This window comes from Danio rerio, chromosome 17, assembly GCF_052040795.2.
Source record: "Danio rerio strain M-AB ecotype USA chromosome 17, GRCz13ab, whole genome shotgun sequence".
In the NCBI taxonomy this organism is placed as follows: domain Eukaryota; kingdom Metazoa; phylum Chordata; class Actinopteri; order Cypriniformes; family Danionidae; genus Danio; species Danio rerio.
Window position 1 is genome coordinate 32,647,533 of NC_141037.1, and position 27,850 is coordinate 32,675,382.

Genomic DNA, 27,850 nt, shown 5'->3' on the forward strand with positions numbered 1-27,850 from the left:
TTTTATATGTATTAAATAACAAATTTATTAATTGATTCATTTATTTAGAATGGTTGCTTCCACGAATCCTGCGACTTCCACATCTTCGGGTGATTCTGATGTAAATCTGCTGTCCAGAATCAGCTGGTTTGTCTTAGTCGGGCATCTCCGCTGAGACCAGTCCACTATGGGTGACCCTGCCGGTATCTGTGAAGTACCAGTGGCGAAGCTCTCAGCATCACTGATGCACACAAGCCCTCACAGCACGTCAAGCTGCAAACCACGTGAGGGACCCTAACCTAACCTACCCTAACCTAACAGACACCGCAAATCACTAAACGCATCGAAACTCTCAGAAGAGTCCAGCGACCGACCAGCAACACGAGAACAACCGCTCAGAAAACCTCGACAACCGTGCAGAAAACCACCTGAAACATCCTGAAGACCACCGAGCAAACCAAGAACTTCAAGTCACCAACACCAAGAATCAATAAAAACAACCAATTGATGAAACAAAACATGCAAAAGGAAACTTACTGTGAACTTGCTCTACAACTATGTACACTATATACATACGCAGGCCTGCAGTGTGGTTTGGGACACTGTGGAGACTCAGCGTCTGGCCCTCTTTCTGCTGGGCTTCTCAGGCAGTGGCTCTCCACTGATGTCCACATGGACTCGAGGAGCCATGATGTTTGGTCTGGACCCACATCTGCGTTCTGTAATGAGGATTCGTCCATCAGCCAGCACCGTCTCCTCCTTCACAGGACACCTGAGCGCCTCCCACAGCCGCTGCTTGATCTCCAGGCCCAGCTGAAGGCTGTAGGGACGACTCTTGAGCATGGGCTCGACCACAGAGCGGTAGATGTCCTGGTAGGCCTGAACGCTGTAGCCATGGATCGAGAGTGGCTCCTCCTGCTGTCCCACGTCCACTGAAGGCACTGAGGATGCTGGACGGATTTGGGGAAGGACAGCTGCGTTCTTCAGGTGATGCTCCTTCAGACCTGGGGAAGAGATACAGCTGTAAGTATGATCCAACCTGATCACAGCTGCAGGATCCTGAACAGACGGGACACCCTCCAGCAGGAAGTCCTTCAGGTGTGCTGGAAGACTCCTGGTTCGTCTGAGGCGCCGCTGCTCCATGATTATCAACTTTCCAAATCAGACAATCTGGTGAAACTTGTCAAAGTGAAGAGTTGAAAGAGCTCAAGTGATCAGATTCAGAGAGATGTGTTGATTTCAGTGTAAACTCTGGTTGCCGTGGTGACAGAATATTGGAGTCAATTAAATGTAAACAACACTTGATCAGCAGAAAGTCAATCAGAGCAGTAGAGGAGTTCTTCTCTATTGCTTCTCTATTACACATTGTGTCATTTTTACATTATAAATAAGTAAATATAGTGTGAACTAAACAAAATGTGTAATACAGAAACATTAACACTTTCAGTTAAATTTCATTAAAATCAGTTGGGGGTAAGCAGATATCCTGATAATTATAATTATTATTATTTTTTATCATAATCAGATCTAGATCCCAAAACAATAATATAAACGAAAACATACCTACAATTTTGTCTTTTATTTAATTATTTACTTATTTATTTATTTTCATAATCAATTTTAATCAAATTTTGTCGCAATCAAACTTTATTTAACCAAATTTCAAATACGTTTTTTTTTATCTGATCATATTTTTGCATTAATTATTTCATTATTAGATTCTATAAAACAAAATTACACTGTAAATAAAATAATTGTTGACGCTGACAATTAAATATTGACTCAACAAATGACTTCACCATAATAAGCCCCAAACGAAAAAAAATCCACATTAATAATTTTAGCTAATGTTCTGAAGTAAAAATGACAAATATTCATTCACCAAACATAAAACTGTGCTTTGGCAAATTATCAAACAGAAGTGAAAATAGTATTTGTGTTTGGCGAACAAACATTGCAGCAAAAGCGCGTGTACGCATGCGCGTGAGAGTCGTTTGTTGGATCAGGTTTAAATTCCAGCGCAGCAATGGCAGAGCTCCTCCGAAACATCATATTCAGGCGATTTCCTTCATCAAAGATATGGTGAGTAGTGAATTCTGTATGTATTGAATCGTTTTTAAGTTTAGCCAAATGCAAGTCTCAGTAATTCCTGACATAAAACGAAAAGCATGGGTATTACGTTAGCCTGCCGCTCCGTCATAATGTTGTACACAACACGTTAACGTTAATTACAGACATTGCTCTGGCTAGTTATATGTTACCGGTTGTCAGTTCTACTGTAGCCTTATTTATTTTCTATAAAACAAAATATTATGTAAAACACAAGCCTGCCTTATTGATTTCAACTTAAAAATATTAAACATTGATTTGAAGTTGTTCTTAAAGGGACAGTTCACCCCCAAATCAAATTGTACAGGTAGCACCTATGTCTGCAGCCGGCACTTCGCTCCGGATGATTACAGTGGTGGCTGCGTCGTTCGCCGCCTGAAGAGTGGTGTTGTCCCGAGCCTATTCCCTTGGAACAACTTTACAGCTCCTTTGAGAAGGGAGTCAGTATATGACAGAACCTACAAACGTCAGTCTAAACAGCTATGCTGTGAAGATAGCGACACGGTGGCTAAGGCAGCAAGGATGGATCACGACTACATGACACACCCACCTGCATTGAGGTAAAGTTGGTTTTATATTCACACATTCGTTCATTTAGAAGTCTCTATATTATTTACCATGTTACTTTGAATATTCGATCAAAATTAGCATGCAAACATGACTAGAAAACAACATTAACACTGGTTATTTGACTGTGAACAATGCTGTACTGATAGTCATTGGGTGCTAATATGATTTCGCTATTTAGAGTTTTCAAATAATACTTTAAAGTAATTATTTTGTTAAGGGGAAAGTCTGAATGTGCAAATATAAAACCAACTTTACCACGATCCCACCTGCAGGTAAGATTGTTCATAGTGTATTTAGTTAACGCTAGTCAACTATGTGTACCGTTATGCATTTCTACCTGAACAAATTAATGTTAATAATATAAGCTGTTCACGAAACTCAACTAATAAAATAAAATATTTTTTTTTAATAATGAAACAATTTATTGCTGTGACATCTAGTAAATACACGAAGTTTTATCATACTAGCATGTGTGAGGTTCTACCCCGCTCTCCCCTATTTTAATTGCATGTATTTAATTATTTATTTAATTAACTTCGGAAGACAACTCAGGCTCGCCGAAAACACTCTAGCTGCCTTTTCTCCGCCAAAAAACTCCTACCGGAACTGGGTTTACACGTTGTTGACGTACTTCCGGTTTTTGCGTAAAAGGTCTATAGTATGATCCTGCACAACTTTTTTTTTTTTTTATGATCCTGCACAACTGGAGTAGCTGCACTTTCAGGCCTGCATTTTTATGACCCTAGTTTTTTTGCGGAAGCGCCACCTACCGGATTGGATGACATAGTGCGACTGCATAGATATATACAAATATAGGTTGTAAAGGTTGTAGAGAGTCGACACAAGAATGATTCAAGAATGCACTTTTATATAAATATCCACACACTCATTTTTTTTTTATTAATGCAATTCAACCACAAAAATGACCCCACTGTTTAATCAGTTGCTGCATTTAGACTGGCTGTAGACTTCAGCTCCTGTGAATGAGAGAGAGGGAGAGAGTTCAAATATATACATACACACACACACACACACACACACACACACACACAGTGGGGTAAATAAGAATTTAACACGTCCCCATTTTTCTCAGAAAATATATTTCTAAAGGTGCTATTGACCTGAAACCCAAAGAAAAAATATATGAATAGAAAAAAAATCTAATTACTTTAAAAATTGTTATCAACATCTGGTGAAAATTTCAAGTCAACAGCACCTTTATAAATATGTTTTCTGAGAAAAATAGAAACGTGTTGAATATTCAATTTCAATTCATCTTTATTTGTATGGCACTTTTACAATGTAGATTGTGTCAAAGCAGCTAAACATTTATTAAATTTAAAGTCCAAACACTGAAGAACAAATCCATCTATGTGCAGCTCTACAAGTCCCAAACCAAGCAAGCCAGTAGCGACAATGGAGGAACAAAACTTTACCAATTGATGAAAGTGAAGGAATAAACCTTGAGAGAAACCAGGCTCAGTTGTGGGCACAACCATTTCTCTTCTGGCCACACTTCACGTGCAGAGCTGCAGTCTAGGCGCTGGAGGCTGAAGAACACTGGGCATCCATCGTGGAGAAGCTGCAGGTGTGAGTAGGTCACCAGCAAGTTTTCAGGCTGGACCACAGGATCAATGCGGGCACTCATCTGTCACTTGGGTCTTTCATTAATCAGTCTCATGCTCTCCACTTCTCCATGACCACCATTGCATCTGCTCATGATACGGTCTGGTCCAGGAGTATGGATACATCTAGAAGTCCTCTATGGTGGCATCATCTCTTCACATCTCTAGAGGGCCTGGGATGAATATCCCTGGTGGAAATAAGGAACAAATAAAATAATTAGCGCAGCTGCTGTTCATAGTGTATTTAAACAAGAGATTTTAAATATCAAGACAAAAATTAAGTGCTATGAGATAAAATAGCAGTTTTATTATTAAACATGAAACGCACATGATTATTTATAACAAAATGTCTGGTGCATTAAGACAGCAAGAGTGTGTCCTCCAGGTGGTTTGTCAAGCCCACTCACCCGCATAGAGCACATAGGTTAGCACCGTCGCCTCACACCAAGAAGGTTGCTGGTTCAAGCCTCGGCTGGGCCAGTGGTAATTTTTGTGTGGAGTTTGCATGTTCTCCCCGTGTTCCGGTGTATGAGTGTAAATGGGTGTTTCCCAGTACTGGGTTGTGACTGGAAGGGTATCCACTGTGTAAAACATATGCTGGATAAGTTGGCAGTTCATTCCGCTGTGGCAACCCCTGATAAATAAAGGGACTAAGCCGAAAAGAAAATTAATGAATATATATATATATATATATATATATATATATATATATATATATATATATATATATATATATATATATATATATATATTCTAGAATATGTAAAATCATGTATATGAACTCAAAAGGTTAACCGATTGTTATGCAATTAAATTTAGATTAATATTTAAGAGGTATAATAACAAACATTTGCTTTACAGTGTTAGCTATATATATATACCTATATATATATATATATATATATATATATATATATATATATATATATATATATATATTTCTGGCTTAAGTTTATGCACTGTTGGGAGAACCAAACAGGACACCTTACTCCCAACTCCATATTATTAAGTACATAAGAGCAATACCCACCTATTAAATGGTCTCCCTTCTTTCGTCAGTTTCTTGTCAATCTGTCATCTGTTAAATTCTTCTACTTCACTGAAATAGAGAACAATCACTGTTGAGTTAACATATATACCAGTAACAAAAAGGCTCTTTGAGTATTCTGCAAAAATAAACCATATTCTGACCTGTAAAAATCTTTACCAGAAAGAAAGACCTGCTCAGCATCATCCAAAGACAAGTTCCTCAAGACATGTATGATGGCCTATGAAAAAAAAATCATTTAAATATGGACTAAAATACCACCACAGAACAGCAAATCATTTTACATGGGTTCATAAATGAGTAGCACCCAACATGCAGTTTATATACTTCTTTTTCCTGAGGAATGCCAGGCCAAATAACACCACAGATAAGTTGCACTTCATCATAGATATGCTATAAACTCAAGAACACAGCTAGCATTTGTAACTGTATTTAAAAACTGCTTATCTAATAATGTAGAGTTAATGCTAAACAAATAAAATAATAATACATTAACTAGTTGTAATGCTTAATAATTTATTTATAGTATGCAGATTTTATAAAGTGTTACTCAACAGTTTGAGATAACCTCAGTTAAAATATTCCTGTAGTTTGTTTTCTTTTCTACAATGAGCCTGGGTAATCCAATCATATTGGCCATCAGTTCTTATTCGCCAGGTAAAACATACCTGATATACATTAAAAATATGAGACTCTATATAGTTAAGGCCTGCAGAATAAGCCTAACTATAAAAACAGTCAAACATCTCATTCATCACTGTAAAACATGACAAAACATCAGGCTAATAACACATATTGTGGGGCAAACAGGCAGTCAGCACAATGTTTATTGTGCTAATGTAATACAACGTTGAGTAGAGGTTTTCACACTAATAAAATAAAATATAGATAAATCTACAACTCGCACATCAACGTGCTTTTACCATCTTAGTTTAATGCATGTGTCACTAAGCACATTAGCCGTTCAGTCAACAAGCCAATAAATCAACAATGTTTCATTAAACCATGGCCATGAACTACAAACGTCGTTACAATCAAACTAGAAACCGAACTCTAGAAAATGTATTAACAGTTATAGCAGCTCTCACTCTGGCTGTGTAAAATTATCCATATTTATTATTATTATATTTTATTCTTCTGGAAAAAAATCGTCACATAACATTTTTGTCCCAGACCCTTGAGGTAAATCATGCGGGCATTTCTGCATAACCTCACAATATAAAAAGTAGCATTACAAAATAAACACATACTTTAACAGTTTAAAATAAAAAAATAGAATACAGTTTAACACTTATAAAACATACAAAGCCATTAATAGACACACTTAAAAAATTATCACTAGTGTTACAACCAATCCCTGTAGCCTATAGGCCTATCTGTCATTTAATTCGACATAGTCAAACATAACCCACTGTGAAACCGTCATAACCCCATTCCACAGTATTCAGCAGCATCTCCTTGGCATATATAGTTCTTTAAATAATAATATTTCGACATGTCTTTAGCTACACACCCTTGCAGTATTCAGACGCTGTGGTTTTGTTCTCCAGCACCACCCTCTGCCGAACAGCGCGCGCTCAACTCACTGTCAGCAGCATCCACACACACACACAAACGCAAACACGCACACACACATTCGCTAAAGCAGAGCTGCCTTCAACACCAACACAACCCCGCTTCCACTGCATCCCTGCACACAATTACACATCTGACCCCAATATTAAACATACTCCAGCATGGAAAGCGGGTCCATTTCCAGACAGCGCGAGGATGCTGAAATGCCAGATTCATCCACGACCGAGGGACCTTCTCTGGAAGCACCTCAAAGGTACGTTATGCTACTGTATGTGGATAACAGGGATTATAATGCTAATTGTGAAGGCAAGTGTGCCTGATAGTCACTTAAATGGCTGTTTTTGCGAATAAACAGTGATAGCGGATGTGTCACTTTTAAGCGGTGTTTCATTTGAGCTTTTGTTTACAAGCGAAAATAAATAGCATACTGTATGTCGAGGACTGCAAAAACGGTAGACTGAAAGTACAAGCAGATCACGAATAATATACAGTAATACTACTATTATTATTAAATATTGCATTGGGTTTGCTCTCATATTGAAATCTACAAACTGTTTTGACCGCTGATACTGATGGCACGGTTGATGTTTTTGGGTCACAAAGGCTATTATAAATTCATTTTCATGGCGAAATCCATGTGGATTTATATTTGACCTGCAGTAATTCAAGCGTTGAGAAGAACATTGGAAATTTACTTTAGATTTAGAAATAAATATCAAAATCGAGTTTGCCTGTTTCATGTCTGCTGCTAGGTGGAAATTGAAATGGCATGTCAGCTTTAATATATATAGCCTGCATTTAAAGCTATGGACAAAAACTATGAACACTTGAATTTCTGGAAGCATTGGATTAACTTAATTCTTAATATTCGCTGTATTATCTTTTGTGCAGAAAATGACCATTGGTCAAAATATCTATTGGTCAAAACATTGGTCAAATTGTTATTTGAGGTTGGTTGTCATTGTGTTGTCTAAAATGATTAAGCATTTGTTTTTTTTAACTAATTATCATTTTACTGTATGCTCTGAATGAAAGTATTTAAAATTTTATTAAAAAATCATCAGTAGTTTTTGGAAAACATTAAATAAAATAGATGACATAACTCATTCATTAATTTTCCTTCAGCTTATTTAAGTCCCTTATTTATCAGGGGTTACCACAGAGGCATATATTTTGCACAGCCGCAACCCAGTACTGGGAAACACCCATACACTCTTGCATTCGCACACATACTCATATACTACAGCCAATTTTGTTTACCCAACTCAACATTTATTATACTCAGTTTGTTGCTATTATGTTTGTGTACACTTGTGTGATCTCTGATCTTGTTTTTAATCACAAAATATTAGCATATTATTTTTTTATACAACCCCAAATCAGAACAAGTTGACAGAACAGTATGAAAAACACAAATACAAATAGGAAAGAAGAGATTGAAAAATATACTTTGACTTGTATTTCATTGCAGAATATACAACAAACATCATTTGATGTGTTCCTCATTATTACTTTTTTAAAATAAACACGTATTTTAATTTTGATTCTTGTAACACATCAATAAAGGTTGGACCAGTAAAACATATACCTCTTTGTAATGTTGCCATTCCTTTTCACAGCACTTAAAAGACATTTAGGGACCGAAGACACCAAGTGATGAAGTGTTTCAGGTGTAATTTTGTCCCATTCTTCCTGCAAACAAGTCTTAAGGTGGTCAACAGTATGGGGTCTTCATTGTCACATTTTGCCACACAAAATGTGTCACACATTCTTTATTGGTGACAGATTTGGACTGCGTTCAGGCCAGTCAAGTACCTGTTTCCTCTTCCTCCACAGTCAGGACTTTGTAATGTGTGCAGAATGTGGTTTTGCATTGTCCTGCTGAAATATGCATGCACATCCCTGAAAAATTAGGCAGCATATTGTGCTCCAAAATCTCTATGTATTTTTCAGCATTAATGGTTAATTCATCACAGGAGTGCAAGTTACCCTTGCCAAGGGCACTTGACCATGACAGACCAAATCTTTTGGACTTGTTGCTAACCACAGTCTGGATAATCCTTTACTTCTTTGGGTCTGGTGCACATGGAAGTCCATTTCTTGCAAAAATAATAATAATAATAAAAATACCTGAAATACTGATTCATCTGAACATAGTACACATGTACACTGTGTGATGGTCCATCCCAGATGCGACCAGAAGTCGGCAGCTCTTCTGGACACTGTTAACATAGGGCTTCTTTTTGGTACAGTACAGATTTCACTGCCATTTATGGATGCAACTACATATTGTGGCACTTGATGCAGTGAAGGATCAGAGATCACGGTTGTTCAGCTTAGACTTCCTCCAGATTTCTTGAATCTTTTAATTATGTGATGCTGTTCAAGGTGAATAATCCAAATGTCTTCCTATCTTTCTTTGAGAAACAACGTTTTAAAACATTTCAATAATTTTCTCATGAATTGGTTGGCAAACTGGCGATCCTCTGGTCATCTTTGCTCCTAAAGGAGTAGACCTTTCTTGGATGCTGCTTTTGTACCAAATTATAATTACAAGCATCTGTTGACATAACCTGTTTTAAATCACATCATTATTTAACCAATTTACCTGATTTTTTGCCTAAATCGCTCCTGTCACAACCTATTTTGAAATGTGTTGCAAGAACCAAAATTGGAACGTGTACATTTTGGAAAAAAAAATTAAAAAATCGTGAGGAACACATTAAATGATGTTTTTTGTATTGTCTACAATGAAATACAATTCAAAGTACATTTAGAAATCACTACTTAATTATTTTATTAGCATTTTCCAAACTAACATTTTCAGATTTGGGGTTGTAATAAAAAAGGGATATTCCAAATTCTGTCCTATTACTTGTTCCAAACTTCTTTTGTTGAACACAAAACAATATGTTTTGAAGGAACCTATAACTATTCACTTCTATAGTATTTCTTTTTCCTACCATTGAAATCAATGGTTACAGGCTTTCAGCATTTTTCATTATATATTGTTTTTCAGAAGAAAGTCTTAAAACACCCTGTGTTAAGTTGCATTTGTTCTTTAAAAAAAGAAGTCTACAGCAACAAAAGGAAAGCAGCTCTGTTCTATATATCCTCGTTTGTCAAGATTGTTTCTTTCAGTCGGCAGTAATTCTAATAATGAACTACACAGTGATGTAAGACTCTAAATGGAGGTGTTAGAAGATTGATTCTGAAAAAGTTAATCACACGGCTCATCTGTTACTCTGACTGAGATGTTTAGCTTCAGCATAACTAGGTGTAGATTCCCCGTTCTGCTAACATCGACCGTAATTAACTTCAATGATGAAATGTGTCTATAGATCAAAGTTACAGGGAGCAGATGGTGAGATGCGTTCTTCAGCTTTGGTGGAGAAGATCCAGCTGAAGCTGAAGTGACTCATGTTTGAGTGTGACCCTCTCAAGAGGAGCCTTGTCTTTATATTGCAAAGCGATCCGCACACATGGGCCCTTCTTACCATCCTTTGATTTGTTAATCAAAGGTTTTGTTCCATGTTATTATCTGCTGTTTATGGTGCTTAAAATGGCTGCGCGTATCCTACACACAACAGCAAGTGCTTCATCTTCACAAAACTGTCACAAACAAGCCTGGGAGATGTTACAGTCAGGTGGAAATTACATTAATCTGAATCATTTGGTGAAGAATTACATTACTGAGATGACAATGAATCATTTTTTTCATCTTATGATCTAAATGTTATTTAAAGTGCCCCTATTGTGGTGTTTTGAAGGTTTTTATGTGCTCTCCTGCAATAGATTTACTTCCAACCAAGGTCAAAAACACTATGAGATTTATTTTAACAATCTAGGCGCAATGTCTAAAGCGCATAGTGCTAAAGCATTAAGGGCATGTCTGGATCCACTTTTGCTATTTTAAGGATAAAAAAAAATATGGTTTGTGCCACGCACATGGTCTAGCAGTGTTGTGCTTATTCTCTTAATAAGTGATGGGTGTGTTTTGAGCATAACATGCATTCAATCAATCAGAGGCTTGTCTCCAATTCAGAGTCAGTTGAGTCGTGTCATGTTGCATTTGCTATTTAAATGGCAATCTTTGTAAGAGGAAAAAATGAGTGCTACACTAGCGAGAAAAGTTAAACAGACCATCTGCAGTGCGAGGATTAGGATCGAGCCTCCTCCATTCGGCCTTTACTTTCACTTTACTTTACTTTTACTCTTTACTTTACTTTTTTACTTTCCTGGATAAGGAAACAGTGTTGTACACACTCCACTGAAGACATCCATTAGCCTGCATAATAAATTTAGTTTATTATAGAGCTAATAATATGCCAAAAAAATCTGAATTTGAATTGGGTTCGTTTTAATTATTGACAATTGTAATTTAATGAATCTATATTTGTCTTTGAAAATTGTTTTGACAACTTTTTTTTAAAACTGAAATTTAAGACATCTGAATTTTTCAAGGCAGATTTTTTTATAGACGCAATTTCAAACTTCAGATTTTTGTGTTCTGATTTCATAGACTGCAGATTAATAAAGTACAGTTTCAAGTTTTCAAGATGAAGAAATTCAGAACATCACCTACCTTTCTGCACTGAATCTGAATTTCACGGTCTGAATTTCTGGTTTTGAATTTTAGGATATTGAATTGATGTTCTGAATTTTGGATCTTGAAAACCTCCACAAACTGCAGTATATCTGCAGTCTATGAATTCAGAACACAAAAATCTGAAACTTAAAAATGCGTCTATAAAAAATTCTGCCCTGAAAAATTCAGTTGTTTTACATTTCAGAGTTATGAAATTCAAATTCAAAATAAGAAATTCAAATTCAAAAAAATTCAACACAACATAAAAATTCAGATTTAATAAATTACAATTTTCAATAATTCAAATTAACACAATTCAAATTTAGATTATTTTGGCATATTATAAATGCACAATATTAACAATATTGTGCAAAAATAGTGGTCAAAAAATTAAGTTATATCCAAACACACAACCTGTTTTATGCCCCATAAGCATACATCTTTAAAACCCAACAAGTGGAAAAATCTGAACTTGTTTTTACTGAAACAAATATAAATTTGCATATAATAAATACTACAACTGCAATGCACCAACAATGCGCCTTAACACACTTCCTTTATAGACCAGCACTCCCATGAGTTAACAAAGTGGCCCAAATGTATTTCCTATTTTAACAACATATCGCAAAACATGAAAATTAGGGTTGCACTGGTCAGAAAATAGCAACAAATCGTGCCATACATGTCTTGCTCTTTATTGCACCTGGGTGGATGATAGGGTCCAATGGGTTTCCTCTGGGTGCTCCAGAGAAACAGTCAAAGAAACAGTCCAAAGACATGCACTACAGGGGAATTGTATAAATAAAATTAGCCGTAGTGTATAAGTGTAAATGAGTGTGTATGGATGTTTTCCAGTACTGGGTTGCAGCTGGAAGGACATCTGCTGTGTAAAACATATGCTGGATAAGTTGGTGAATCATTCCACTGTGGCGACCCCTGATGAATAAAGGGACTAAGCCGAAAAGAAAATGAATGAATGACTTTAAGCATTTATTTATCATCTCTTAAACAAATAGCTTACTATTGATTGATTGGTCAGATGTCCAGGTTTGTTTTGATTAGTCAATAAAACTCTAATAATTGTGCATTTAGATTACCTTTTACACTTACAAACAACTATAAATATGCAAAAAAGGGGCATTTTAAAATATTGTTCATAAGCAAAAATAGTAGTGTAGTGTACTACATATATAATAAAGTATAAAGTAGCTTTGCACGCAATAGGATGTGACTATGATTGATCTCACTTGATACACCCCTTTTTTTAATCGAGTCTGAGTCATCATATGTATCAGTGGCCTGAAGTAAATCTCATGCACCTTCAGGGTGCATTATACTACATGATATTAGTCAGTGCTTGCCAGCCAACATGGCTGATATCCACTGAAATGCTGTGAGAGCATCTGTTCAATCAGTTCCGTTTCTGTAACGTTTCAGCCATTTTTTCAAGATCACAACTTTCACCATGCAAGATCAACTGTGCAAAAAAGCTTGGGTGAAATGCGAAAACAAACTGAGCGATGCTACTGCTTACTATTTATTTAAATTTCAACAACATATGCTCATAAGATTTGCTATGAAAGAAGCAAATTAGGTTGCTCCTACATATTGTAAGCTGGAGTTAAACTGGAGTAGATTTGCCCTGGAATTCAGTCAAAGATATTACTGGGTTAAGGACAGAAACTCGTGAGTGCAAGATTTCTGGTGTCTTACCTTGTCGGCAGCTGAACGGATTTCGCCCCTACTGTCTGACAGGCCACAACAATCACTTCTGAGTTCTGACAGTGCAGACCGTCTGACACGGCACACCAGCTGCAGAGCTGTCAAATCAAATTGAGCCTGTGCTCCTTTTGAAATCCTTCCAAATATCTCCAGCATGCACACAACTAAAACGCATGAGCTGACCATGTCAATGACTATCGCTGTAAAATGGTCCCTATTTTGCTAAGTCTTTTAGTAAGTGTAGAAAATTAGCAAACCTGTGCGTAAGCCAGTCACAATATTTTTTGTTGTAGTTGTTGTTGTTGTACGATATATATTTTTCCAAAATATATTGCAATAAACAATATTATTGTCATTTTAAGACCATTCATTTTATGCCACTTAATCTGATTGTATCTGACAATATAACAGCATCACAACACAAGTCTACTCCACAAACTTAATTCATGCAATTCCACTCTTTCAAAGAACACATAATATTTTATACTTGAGAATATTTCATTTAACTATAGCCATTTTAACAGTTTAATAATTAGGCATTTGAATCAGAATGGGAAAACGTCAAACTTAAATAAATAAATAAAAATAAATGTTAACAAAAAAGTGCAAGGTAAAAAATAACATGTGCATTGTCTGCTATCAGATCTGTTTTCAATTGTCAGGCACCCACATGAAAATATGCTGAAGTAGTATCTATATTAAATAATATAGTGTTTTTAACCATACTGACACATACATTACATTAGCTAACATTAGCTAATATGTTGCTAGAATTGTTTTATTATGTATGGGTGATATATATAGCATCACCAAAAATTATTGAGGTCATGTCCATGTGTTGTGCAATAAGTCAATATATTAATTGTTGTGACAGGCCTATCTGTGTGTTTTTTTTTACAGAAAGCCAAGTAGTAAGACTGTTTGTTTAATTCAGTGTGATAATAAAAAATTATCTACATCAGGTACTCAGGCAAACACTCTTTAATGCCGCAATAACTCATCATATCTGCTGACAATAACAAGTTTATGATGCATTGCATTGCATTATCAAATTTCCTGATGCTATTTTTGCAGCTCCGTGTTTATCAGTTGATCCACAGCAAAGATGGCCATGTTTTATTGCAGGTCAATATACACTCATTGGCTTTATTATGAACACCTTGCTCAAAGTTTGGTTAGACCTGATTTTACGCGCATAACTGCCATAGCATCGATGTTAGTTCATTTTAATATGATGATAGCATCACACAATTGCTGCTGATTCGTTGGCTGTTAGATGTAAATGTCCAATTGCAGTACACTGGATGACTGGAAGTAGCCATAATGCTCAATTTTGATACTAATGACCTTAAAAGCTACAAAAAATCCCCACTGCTCCTTTTGACAATGAACAGCATGATTGAGGCAATTTAGGATGAATCCATGCTTTCTTGTTCATTCATTTATTCATTCATTCTCCTTCAGCTTAGTCCCTATATTTATCAGGGGTCACCACAGTGGAATGAACCGATAACTTATCCATAATGTGGTGGTTCATGGAGGAATGGAATAGATGAAACGTGAGATTGACAGGTGGATTTGTGCATCGGCAGCAGTAATGCAGACAATATATCAGTCCGTTGTGGTAAAGAAGGAGCTGAGCCGAAAGGCAAAGCTCTTGATTTCCCAGTCAATCTACGTTCCTACTCTCACCTATGGTCATGACTGAAAGGACAAGATCTCAGATACAAGCGGCCAAAATGAGTTTTCTTTGCAGGGTGGCAGGGTGCACCCTTAGGGTGAGGAGCTCTGTGACCTAGGAGGAGCTCGGAGAAGAGCCGCTGCTCCTCCACATCGAAAGAAGCCAGCTGAGGTGGCTTCGCTGCATCTATTTCGAATGCCTACCTAGAGAGGTGTTCCAAGCATGTCCCATCGGGAGGAGGCCTCGGGGAAGACCCGGGACATGCTGGAGGGACTATGATCCCTCCAGAGGAGCTGAAGGAGTCTGGGGTTCTCTCCTAAGACTGCTGACTCCCCGACCCAGCTTCGGAAAAGTAGAAGAAATTGAATGAATGATGAATGCATGCTTTTCCAGCTGCAACCCAGTACTAGGAAACTTCCATACACACTCACATTCACAATTTAATTAATTTAATTTACTTATAGCGCATATCTTTGGACTTGTGGGGGAATCCGGAGCACCTGGAGGAAACCCACGCAAACACTGGGAGAACATGCAAACTCCACACAGAAACGCCAACTGGCCCAGCCAGGACTCCAACCAGCAATCTTCTTGCTGTGAGGCGACAGGGCTAACCACTAGCCACCATGTTGCCCTGCATTCTTGCTATTCATGCAAATTCTGATCAGTTCATACAATTGTCACAGTAAAAATCCAAACTCATCAGACCAAGAAGGAATTGTAGTCTCAGTGTGCTGTTTTTTAAGCAAGTAGGAGCTCCATTGTATTACATAAATTTATCCTAGGTCTTAAATTCAAAACAACACATCAAATTAGGAGTTTTTTTTTAGCAAATTAGTATTAAAGAAGCAAATATAAGTTTATTTTGGATTCTTATCCCAACTTAGAAAATCATATCTTATATCCAGTCAGAAAATCTTAAATTGAGTCTTTATCACCTTCAACAATCCATTCTCAGATCTGTTTCCAAGCAACCAACACTATGTGAGATGCCAATGTGTTAGCCAAAACTAAATGGATAAACAAAAAAAACTGGCAACAAAACAAGACCAGAAAAAAGTAATTTTATCGGGTTAGTCTTGTCACTTGCATAGTAGACTAGTGCTGATCTGTGATGCATTGTGGACTTGTTTAGTGCTAACTGTAATATGTTGTGTGGCAGACTTTAATTACTTATAAGTGTTTTGACATGGGGGCGTAACGGTGGCGCAGTGGGGAGCACGATCGCCTCACAGCAAGAAGGTCGCTGGTTTGAGCTCCAGCTAGATCAGTTATTATTTCTGTGTGGAGTTAGCATGTTTCTCCGGTTTCCACCACAGTCCAAAGACATGCACTATAGGTGAATTGAATGAACTAAATTGGCCGTAGTGTATGTGTGTGAATGCAAGAGTGTGTGGGTGTTTCCCAGTGTTGGGTTGCGGCCCCAAGGGCATGCGCTGCGTTAAACTTCTGCTGGATAAGTTGGTGGTTCATTCCTCTGTGGTGACCCCTCGTTATTAAAGGGACTAAGCTGAAAAGTAAATGAATGAATGAATGTTTGGTCATGGAAGTGTAACAAACATTTAGGGTCCTCCAAGAGCCTTTCTACCATTAAAGATCTTTGTTTTCAATTATCGTTAAATGTAATGCCATTGTTGGACAGCACAATTATAAGCATTTTGTCTCTTCGAATAAATTTGAAGCTAGTACAGCTACCCTGACCTTTGTTGCTCATTCTGATGCTCAGATTGAACTTCATCAGATTGTTTTGACTAAAGTGTATAGAACTGCAGAAACACATTTAAACATGTGTACCTAATAAAGTGGCCAGTGAATATATAAAGGAGCTCATATCAAGCAGGCGATGTGTCAAGAAACAATATAAGCATTTAGGTTGAGGAAGATGTTATTTTACAGTGTAAAAAAGGCACACATGTTCAAATTTGGCATTAACTTAAGCACTACTGGCTCAAAAGTCATTTTATTTTTTTTGCACATGATTTATCTTGTATTTTAAAATGTCAACAGCTAAGTAGGATCAGTCTTGCATGTTAAAAATCTGCCTAATTTAGTTTGCACATTTAAAGAAACCAAACAAGACAGCTTATTTGTTGCTTGAGCACATTTAAACACTTGACCAGCAGTCATGATGTGCGCTAGTGTTTGCATAGCTTGTCACCTTGGTAATACTGAGAGTCAGCAAAAGCACATCTCTGTGAAAACAAGCTTGTTAAAGGCCAAGTAATTCAAAACTTGATTGTTCACAAACACTGTGTTTCAATATTTGAGAGTGTAGATGAATCGTATTCTCACATAAAACCTGCCAGCTTTAGTTGAAGTGTGGTAAACAGGGTTAAACAGAGGAATAGCTAATATGTAGGCATAATATTAGATATAAAATTGGTAGTCTAGCATCACATTACATTTCAGCACAGTTACATTTCATTAACTCTGAACAATTGAGAAGAACATTCCTGAGCTAAGCTTTGGTTCTTCAAAGTGATTCCATTTTAAGCAGTTGTCCCTCTCTCATCATATTTATTCCATTCTAGAAGAGTAATAAGTACTAGCGAGCCTTTTTTCTCTCATCTGGACAGACTCTTTATAAGCTTGACAGTGTAAGCTGATGGAGTCCCTCCTTCGTGGCCTAATTGGGCCTTCAAGCATTTCGCTGATACATTCTTTTAGACATCGTTGCTAATCTAATATACCCGTATGTTGCCAGCAATTCAGTAGTGCTCTGATGTATTTCCTGACAGAAATAACCAATGTTAAAAGCATACTGTTCAGACCAAACAAGACAAGCGTAAAGTTGTATAGGGCTGCACAATATATTGTTTTAGCATCGATATTGCAATGTGCACATCCACAATAGTCACATAACAAGATCTGCAATGTTAAGTTGGGATTGTATAGTTTAGGGGATTATATATATATAATATATAATACATATATATATATATATATATATATATATATATATATATATATATATATATATATATATATATATATATATATATATATATATTATTATTATTATTATTATTATTAATTCCGCTGTCACAACCCCAGATTAATAAAGGGACTAAGCCGACAAGAAAATGAATGAATGAACATTGAAATTACATAGCCACAGATCAAAATACATGACATTTGTGGAGTTACTGTAGAGTTAACCCTTAATAGAGTAAAAGTTAATCGTTTGCACATGTTTTAAGCGCAAAGAGCACTCAGACACAATATTTTATTGAAAATAATGTTATTGAACTGTTTAAACATTAAAATCTTTGCAGAGTTATTTTAAATTTGGCTTTTTTTTCAATTTCTGTACCTTAATAAGATTTGAATGTACTGTGAAAACCACAAAGCACTGTTTATTTCACTCTTATATTTGCATATTACATTTCATGCATGATTTGTTCCCCTACAAAATCATGACAATCGAAGGAAAATTGATACATTGTTTCCAAATAGGGCTATTCAATTCGTCTTGTAAAATTGTATTTATATCGCGATATATATTGCAGAAATAAAAAATATAACAATGTCTTATTTCCTAATATTGTGCAGCCCTAATGTTGTATATGCTTAAGTATGGGAATAACTCATTTTTATATATCAAAACCATTACAAAATTTTGTTCTAAGCGGTTAGCAGTTTGACTATAAGTACAAACACAATGACCTATGTAACACAACAACTCTTTTCAGCTGATTTAGCACTTTAACAACAGTCATAACAGGATTTTCATTGCCCAAACCAAAATGTGTCAAAATAGTAACTATATTTTTTATTGCTTCATCAGTTGAATCCACAATTGAGTGGCAAGGATGATTTTAGATTATTTGATAATTTTCATCTGAAATGACTAATTATTATAAAGAATTTATAAAGAAATTGTAAAGAAAGAAGTTATAAAGAAAATCAAACAGTTACAATCTGAAGGTTAAAATGTATAGATATTTCAAGAAAGAAACCATTTACCTGTTGAAAGAGCATTTACAGGATGTGTAGTTGATGGTTGAGCTCAAGAAAATCAGTAATGAGATTCTCAGACAATCAAAATAGGTGTCAAATAATCCAAAACTCACTCAAAGAATCATTTCCGCATTTAAGGCTTCTTAATGAGCGCATGGTTCTAAATAGAACTGTTACTCTTTCTTATAGTGTACAAAGTTGTCCTGAAATGCAGCAAAACTAAACAAAGTGATTTTCTAAGAAATTTGTGCTGAACCAGGGTTGCGTTTTCTAAACAATGACCACATCTCGAAGCTGAACTATCATAGTTCGATGCATCGCTTGGGAAAAGAATGATGTAGTTCATAATGATGCTCTAAACATGATGGAGTAACCAGTTCTTTAGAGAAATAACCCTATAATTTATTGTGCAAATTATATTGTTTTACATGCACTCGCATTTTAAAAAATCCAATATTAGTTTTGGTAAAAACATGCACTTGTTTTTTATAATATGTGAAATATAAGTAAAGACACATATAGGACCTAAATATGTTTCAAACCATGCTGGCATCCTACGTCGAGTGGTCTCGCCACTAAAGGAGCGACGACCCAGCAAACAATTAATAATATAAAACTACAGAATTTATGCAATAACTCAATTCAATTCAATTCAGCTTTATTTGTATAGCGCTAGCAGTAGATTTATAATTACTACTAGCGCTTTTACAATGTAGATTGTGTCAAAGCAGCTTCACATAAATGGTCATAGTAACTGGAACAGTGTAGTTCAGTTTTTAGTGTTTAAGTTTAGTTCAGTTCAGTTTAGCTCAGTTCAGTGTGATTTTAAATCATTACTGAGAGTTCAAACACTGAAGAGCAAATTCATAGATGCGTAGCTCTACCAATCCTGAACCATGCGAGCCAGTGGGGACAGCGGAGAGGGAAAAAAACTTATTTTATAACATTAAATCAACTTGTAACTGAATCAGCTCAACTGACACATTATTCAGCGCACTCAAATCATTTAACCTGGTTTATTGAAACTGATGGGAGTTCTTCAACATAACTCAGCTTGTTTTTTTCACTTTAAAATGTATTATTAAAAAGGTATAGCTAACAAGTAAGGCACATAAAATTTGACTTCATGATGTGACTCTTATATTTACAGTGAGATCCCTGAAGTTTCGTTGTGTCCTCCAGACAGTGACAGCACAGAATCTCAGATGTGTCCTGTCGAGATAGAGGAAAACCAAACCAAGAGCAGCAGTCCCTTCAACTCACACTCCTCGACTCAACTCGAGCGTCAAGTGTCACAGGGCTCTACCTATCATTCACCACCACACAAAAAATGCCCCTGCTGTGGCCACCAGCAGCCCAGTCAAAGCGATGTCTGTCCGGGTCAAATGAATGCGCTCCATCAAGCAGACTGTGCAGCAAGTCCTGTTAAGACTCTCTATAGCTGCAGTCCATCGCGCCTGCCTTCGTGTCATACTAAAATGCAGTGCCACTGGCTTCATGGATCTCATGATGGCAGCAACCACAAGCCTGTACAGCATCACATGGTGACAGTGAGGTCCGGACTCTTTTTCTATTATGATTGCAGTTTTAATAACCATGCAAAAAGTGTAAACATTTCAATATGTCTGTATGCTCAGTAGGAATGATGGTCTGCACAGGATACCAAGGAGGTGAGGTGGTTTGTTTTTTAATAACATCACATATTAGGAATATCATAATTTTCAGTAGAGCAGTAGTGCAATTATGTTCAATATTAGATTTGGTTTGCTAATGTAAGTCTAAAATGCACTCTGTGCCACAAAGCAATTAGAGTAATTTGACCATTTAAACATCATTTATATTTTACAGCTATTCCCAGGTCATAGTGGAGTACCCAATGACTGTACTCATCTCATGTACGCTGGTTCTGTTTGCTTGTTCTCTCGCTGGGATCTTGACTGGTCCTCTTCCAGACTTTTCAGACCCATTGTTGGTGAGCATTTCCACGTCTACAATATATGATGTTTGGTCATCTGTTTTGTGCTAAAAAAAAAAAAGAAAAATATCAAAAAATGAGTACAAATTCTGCATATGATTATAGGGTTAAGTTTAAAAGAAGATATAGTCATAGACAAAACTGTGAGAAAAATATACTGTTACATTGAAAAGTTAAAAAATGCTTAAATTGTGCATTTTTTTCCACAGAGACAGAAATAGGCTAGTTTTTTGTGTGTGGCTTAAATACATTTCCAAGAATAAATTGACCAACGATGGCCTTTCTTCATTAGAATTGTAAATTAAGAGTATTATGTGACTACAATTCATTTTTATAATGATTTCAAAGAGTTTCTGCTCACCGCTCTTGTGCCTTTGATCCAATCTCGCAGGGATTTGAACCACGTGGAACAGACATCAGTGTTCGACTAGCAACCTGGACGAGGCTAAAGCAAAACACTGGGCCTGGAAAGCCACTGTCCCCAGTTCCATGGCAGCTCACAGAAAAAACTACAACAGGGTATATTCCTGGTCATCGTATGATAACAAAGGCCCCAATATACTTAATGAAAAAATATAATGAAACCAAATAACAAAAAGTTAGCTTTGAGTTTGTCTTAGAAAAAAACCACTGGCAAACAACTTTGAACTATCATTCTGTTACATAACATACGCATGGTCACGGGCTCTGCCTACCAAAAATATTCTCTGATTAATTTCATGTTTAGTCTGATGAAGGTCATATGTTCACAAGTAAAAATAATAAAAACCAGAGAGAGAATTTATAGTAGAAAGCCGTTCAAATTTGAATGTTAAATTTAACACTGTGAAGCTGCTTTGCTTTGAGTATATAGGAGCCTCAAATATAAAATAAACAATTATAAGGACAAATGTTTGATGCTCCTTATATTTAAAAAAAAAAATCGTTTTGTCTTGCAGAAAGGACACAATTAAATCTGAACCTCAGTTCAGAGAGCGATCGAGAAGAATGCTGCACAGAGATAACGCGGAGCACAATTTTTTTTGTAATGCCCCAGGTTAGATTTTATTAAGGCATCATAAGGTATTTACCAACCTAATAAATCAGTGAATGGACTACAGCTTGTTTTATGTGATGCTGTTTCCTATCTCTGCTTGTGCAGGAGAGCGCTATGCTCAGCTGGTCTTCCGCTCTGGAAACTCTGCCAGTCTCTGGAGTCTAAAGGCTATTTACTCCATGTGCCAGATGGAACAGACACAGGTAATCCAAGGACTATAATCTTCAAAAATGGTATAATATTCTTAAAGGTGCCATAGAATGCACTGTTACACTTTTTAAATTGTTCTCTGATATTTACACATAAAGTATGTGGCTTAGGTAAGTGCAAAAAAATCTCCACAAATCCTCTCCAGCCCATTTAGAACCAAGAAATTGGCTAATGTTACTCTTTATTTTACCTTATTTGTAAAGGTTGTGAATATTAATAAACTCTGCTCTCGTGTGTGGCCTATATCTCTGAATCTGACGCAGCATGATGTACCCTGAGTACATATGTTAAAAAAAAAATCAGACTTCAGTTGTCGAAAAATATTTGAAAATACTGAGTAGATGCTTTGTCATTTAACAATCATTTCAGCTGAAGTGCCTACATGAAGGCTGATGTGAAGCAGATCACGTGAGCTATTTGTAGACAACTAAATCTGCTCCTCCTGCTCTTTAGCTGTTTGTGTTTCTGTTGCCTCATTAGAAACAAATATATACAAAGTTAGTACACAACACACATGTTAAACTAACAAAAAAATCTGTCAGACCTTATGCTTCTTTGGTGTGGCGCTGAATATAGTTATAATCGCTCTAAACTAAGACAACATACTCTGGGATCATGCATGACTGCCTGCTTCCTACCGTTACTTAAAGCCTGTCCAGTGACAAGACTTGGAAAATAAGAGGAAGCAATTATCATAGTTGTTATGCGACTAGGAAATGTTGAGGCTGATCAAACACTGCTGCGGCAGTGCATATTAATGATCAGTTGATTGGTCTGTTTTCCACAAGGATTTTCCACTCAAAGGATTTACATGAGGAAACAATGGTGTTTGAGCCTAACGATACTGCCTTACGGTCATTACCATGAACCAAAATCGTATTATTTAGCTTTGTCTAGGTATATCCAGAGTTTTATTTTATGGCACCTTTAAATTGTTAAATGCATATTTTGGTGGATATATATGAGATTGAATGTATCAATAAAACGTAATTGTTTTATCATTCATTTTAGATCCGTTCAGGACCACAGTTTGATAAACTTTGCCAGGTCAAATCAGAGTTCTACGGCTCCATGGTGAAGAATGAGTGCTGTCCAAGTTGGTCCTTGGGAAACTACTTGGCTGTCCTCAACAACATTTCTTCCTGCTTTAGTCTGACTTCACAACAGGTCTCTGAAAGCCTTGGCCTGCTCAGATTCTGTGCCCCTTACTACCACGATGGAAGCCTGATTGCATCTTGCACTGAGAGGAGTAAGTTTGGCCGCTGTGCATCCGTCCCACATCGATGTAAACTATCAAGCATCTTCCAGATCCTCCATTACCTAGTGGACAAAGACTTCCTAGGGCCACAGACTGTTGAATACAAGGTCCCATCCCTAAAATACAGCATTGTATTTCTACCAGTGGAAAAGAGTGATTCATTGATGAACATTTATTTGGACCATCTAGAAGGTCACAAGCTCACATACAACAACACCACCATTACAGGAATGGATTTGGGGATTAAACAAAAACTTTTTAAGTATTACTTGGCAAGGGACTCCATCTATCCTGTTCTTGCAGCTCTTGCACTTTTAATCACAATTGGACTGTATCTGAAATCACTATTTATAGCAGCGATGTCACTGGTTGCTGTCATATTATCACTTTCCACCTCATATTTTTTCTACAAAGTTGCATTCCGCTTGACATTTTTTCCACTTCTCAATCTTGCAGCAGTCTTTGTGCTTTTGGGGAGTTGTCTAAATCAAGCCTTAACTTTCGTTGACTTCTGGAAACTACAGCTAAGCCACAACCCTCCAGCTGTACCCGAGAAAAGAATGAACCGCGTTTTACAGGAAATTGGATACTTGATAATAGTGTCAGGTCTGACATCTAGCGTCACATTTTACTCGGGCTACATAAGCAGCATCACTGCCGTCAGATGCTACGCTGTTTATCTTGGCAGCGCCTCATTAATCAACACATTGTTTGCTCTCGTTTGGCTTCCGTGCACTCTGATTTTGCAAGAACGCTATGCTGTACTGTCTTCAAATACTGTCGGAAAAGTGGCATGGAAGCCCTGTTGCTCAAAAAATGCGGGTGGATTCTGGGAGACAAGTTCAAGAAAGCGTTGTCTGTTTACCTTAAGACAAAAGCTTCGGACATTGGGTCGAGGGTTTTCAGACACATCAAACCTACTGTTTTTAAAGATCCTGCCTTGTGGAGTGGTGAAATTCCGATATATATGGATTTGTTGGTTTGCTGTGCTTGCAGCCGGTGGAACATACATATCATGTGTTGATCCTGGCATGAAACTGCCAACTTCAGATAGCAGGACAACTCAGCTGTTCCGTTCAAGCCATCCCTTTGAGAGATACGATGCTGAATATCGCCACCAGTTCATGTTTGAGCGAATGAAAGACGGCGAAGATGAACCCATGACGCTGACTTTAATTTGGGGCATTGTACCATCAGACAATGGAGACCACTTTGATCCAAAAAGTAATGGATCTTTATCCGTTGATCCAGGGTTCAATATGAGCAGTCTACAAGCCCAGATATGGTTGAGAGATCTATGTGGAAAAATTCAAAACCAGACCTTCTATTCTCCATTCTCAGCTGAACAAGACACAGCAGAAGACAACGTGTGTTTTGTTGAACATCTGATACACTGGGTTTCCATACGTCGCTGTTCTGAAAGTGAGGATGCATTTAGCTTCTGCTGCAATAATATTCCCTTTCCTTACCCACCAAGGGTTTTTGAGCAGTGCCTTAGCATGATGGTGGCGGAGCAGCATGCAGAAGGGCGCTTACCCAGTGCTGGAGGCTTACGGTTTGATGCAGAGGGTCGAATCGCTGCTCTTGTGGTAATATTCAAGACTGTTCAACTTTATAGCTTCAACTACAACAGAATGTCACAGTTTTACCAAGAGATCTTATCCTGGTTTAATAGGGAAATCTCTAAAGCTCCAGCTGGACTTCAGAGAGGATGGTTTGTAAGTCAGCTAGGCTTATATGATCTCCAGCAATGCTTGAGTTCTGAGACTCTGGAGGTGGCGGGTTTTTCAGTAGCTCTAACATTTGCACTGCTCTTACTTACAACGTGGAATATTCCATTAAGTGTGTACGTGTCCATTGCGGTGGCAGGAAGTGTGTTTGCTACTGTTGGTCTCCTTGTGCTTTTAGAATGGCAGTTAAATGGTGTGGAAGCACTCTTCATTTCAGCAGCCGCAGGTCTCTCTGTTGACTTTGTAGCCAATTATTGCATTTCATACAGCCTGGCCCCACACAGCGACAGACTTGGCAGAGTTGCACATTCAATCAAGAGAATGGGTTGCCCGGTAGCTACAGGTGCTGGGGCGTATTTTTGTGTGGGCATTATTATGTTACCGGCAACTGCATTGCTTTTTAGAAAGCTTGGGATCTTTCTCCTGCTCGTAAAGTGTGTTGCTTGTGGCTTTGCTACGTTCTTCTTCCAGTCGCTGTGCTGCTTCTTTGGCCCCCAGAATAACTGTGGGAGAATAACCCTACCCTGTGTTACACAGCAGTCCACTGAAAATATACTGTCGTCCTGTTCAGCAACAGAACCTGGGACCAACAATCCTGCAGCTAATGGGGCATTCGGCTGTGGCAAAGGTTCTCGGGTTCGAAGAAGTTTCAATAAAGAAAATGAAGGCTTCCTTTGCCCTAATCAACAGCACCACAGAAAGAGGCAACCAGTCGGAGGACGGGAACCAGAACAGTATGAGCTTCAGCCACTCGCTTGCCAGTTGAGTGACAGCTTCGAGAACAGCACTTGCACCAGCAAGCTGTCCAACAGACCTTCTGTCCTTTCTGATGACATTCAATTCTGTGGCCTTAGTCCAAAGCAAGACTATGATCGAGTCAGCATTGAGGCTGACAGCACAGAAATGTGTAGCAGGCACCTTAAGGGATGCAACCCACCTCCAGCGCTCCAGACCTCATCCCCGTACAAAGAGAACATGTTGCGTCTTCCACAAGAAGCATGTAAAGAGAAGGTTTTGTGCAAGAAATGCAGAGGTCAGTCAAGAGGTGGGCTTCAACTTTGGAACGTGTCTCTATCGTCTTCTTCTAGTATGGATGAAATCATGATCACTCAGACTACAGACACCGTCAATGAAAGGTCACTCTCAATGGATGACCATATACACAAGCGACTGTTGTCATGTCAGTCTCAAAGCTCCATAGAGGGACTCGAAGAATCCAATGACACTTGCTTAACTGAGGTAGAAGCGGCTATTCCTCAAGCTGGTAAGATCGAGGATGAATTTCAACCTGGCCACCTTAATGGCAAGAGGGATACTTTACGTCTGTCCTTGAAGGAGACTGTATATGACCTTGCATCTCCAGGGTCTGGTAGGGTGAGGACAGCTCAAAGTGATGTGCCAGTGATACTGCCCAACAGCAAACCCGATATGCCTGATGTCTGGATAAAAAGGGAAGGAAAAGGTGAAGGTGGCAGCTGATCAATATTGTCAACACGCTGAGCAAATCTAATCCACAGCATGGCCAGTACTTTCTATGGTGGGCTGAACATTTCTACTCAAATTACACTTCCGAATCTGGCTGAACAATGCTTACCAGACAATGCCTTGCAAACACCAGTTATCAGTACAGAATAATACACAGAAATTGTTTTTATAAGCATGATTCCTTGCATGCTCGTGAATATATACACAGAATGTGCACCTATAATAGCCTTTGAAAACAAAATTCTTCAGAGGCCTTGAACTGCAAATGTACAAACACTTGTTGAACAATCGTGCCTGTTCTTTTACACAACCAAGCCATGAGTTTTTCAACAAAACACCATCATTTTTGCAAAGGTCACAATCATTGATTGATTTCTTTTGTAGATAAAAAAACAACAACATAACAAAAATGTTCTCCAAGTAATTTTCAGATATTGTTTACTTGAAAAGCACTATTATTCATTATTAGTCATTTTACTCTAAACGTATGCCAGGAACACTTGGCAAAAACACGCTTGCTACTGTGGCTATAACTGTTCTACACATGAATACATTCTTATCGCATGTTGTGGTAAATAATACCTTTTCAAATTTGATTTGTTCACAAAAGCTGTACAGAAGTATCATAATGTTATTGCCAGAGACATAAAAATACCTCAAGGACTGCCCATCAGAACATACTGTAGGCCAATTACCACAGTGAGTTTTACTTAGGATGCTTCAGTGTGTGGATGTTTCACCAATGCCCGAGATTTACAAATCACTGCAATATGACATTTGAACCCTATATAAGACTGTGAGTGTTACCTCTGTTCAGTGTGTATTTGAAAGCTATGCATTAAGTAGAATGCATAAGGTTGTATGTAAAAGTTGTTCCGTGACGTGCACAAAGATGTCATTCCTTTATGAAACTGGAACATTAGCAGAAGTCATTTGTTTGCTGGAAAGAAGATCCTTTATACTCAGAATGATTTAGTGTTACTTCATTAAGGCCAGCGGATGTATTAACGCATCTTAAAATACAAAGTGCCAAAATGTAAGAACAATTTGTGCCAAAAGTTTTTTTCTTTTCCTGAAATGATGCAGCTGTATTATAAAACCTGCTGGTGTGGAAATACTGTTGTTGGCAGCCTCTGTGTAAAGTCAGATTTGAAGTTGTCTGAAGATAAACTATGATGAAGTTCAATAAAAGGAACTTATTTTTAATTGAGGTTACAGTGTCATTTATCTCTGACTTTCCATGGCGATTTCAGGTCACAATAGGTTGATGTAATTAAAAAGCTCTCTCATGCTCTATTA

General features: G+C 37.4%; 2 protein-coding genes across 5 annotated transcripts; one reads left to right on the forward strand and one right to left on the reverse strand.

Moving 5' to 3' along the window:
• LOC147833114 (uncharacterized) lies at nt 1-15,903 on the reverse strand. Of its 3 annotated transcripts, XR_015513508.1 has the most exons (6): nt 6,845-7,144; nt 5,475-5,551; nt 5,314-5,382; nt 4,691-4,864; nt 4,095-4,471; nt 3,523-3,635 (listed from the first exon to the last, which is right to left on the reverse strand). XR_015513508.1 is itself a non-coding variant. In XM_087290745.1 (5 exons), exons 2-4 carry the CDS (start codon nt 13,400-13,402, stop codon nt 5,358-5,360), a joined length of 297 nt encoding a protein of 98 aa, XP_087146871.1. In that variant the 5' UTR covers nt 13,403-13,861; nt 14,516-15,903; the 3' UTR covers nt 1-4,864; nt 5,314-5,357. The 3 variants fall into 3 exon arrangements, 1 of the variants encoding a protein (XP_087146871.1); XM_087290745.1 differs by lacking the exon at nt 6,845-7,144 and adding exons at nt 13,208-13,861; nt 14,516-15,903 and having other exon boundaries at nt 1-4,864; XR_015513509.1 differs by lacking the exon at nt 4,691-4,864.
• On the forward strand, nt 6,932-27,757 carry disp2 (dispatched RND transporter family member 2). Of its 2 annotated transcripts, none has more exon segments than NM_212434.2 (8): nt 6,932-7,159; nt 20,008-20,412; nt 20,498-20,527; nt 20,706-20,829; nt 21,224-21,351; nt 21,771-21,868; nt 21,974-22,071; nt 23,090-26,559. In NM_212434.2, coding segments are annotated over 8 exon segments (4,431 nt in total). In that variant the 5' UTR covers nt 6,932-7,067; the 3' UTR covers nt 26,546-26,559.
• The last annotated feature ends 93 nt before the right edge of the window (nt 27,758-27,850 follow it).

Bases quoted from the DNA above. Each gene is read 5' to 3' on its own strand.
- disp2 (XM_087288830.1), top strand. From the start codon at position 7,068: ATGGAAAGCGGGTCCATTTCCAGACAGCGCGAGGATGCTGAAATGCCA. The intron at 7,160-20,007 runs GTACGTTATGCT...TTATATTTACAG, and splicing joins TCTCTGGAAGCACCTCAAAG to TGAGATCCCTGAAGTTTCGT. The intron at 21,869-21,973 runs GTTAGATTTTAT...CTGCTTGTGCAG, and splicing joins TTTTTTTTGTAATGCCCCAG to GAGAGCGCTATGCTCAGCTG.
- LOC147833114 (XM_087290745.1), bottom strand. From the start codon at position 13,402: ATGGTCAGCTCATGCGTTTTAGTTGTGTGCATGCTGGAGATATTTGGA. The intron at 5,552-13,207 runs GTAAGACACCAG...TTTTTTTCATAG, and splicing joins TCCGTTCAGCTGCCGACAAG to GCCATCATACATGTCTTGAG. The intron at 5,383-5,474 runs GTCAGAATATGG...TCTCTATTTCAG, and splicing joins TCTGGTAAAGATTTTTACAG to TGAAGTAGAAGAATTTAACA.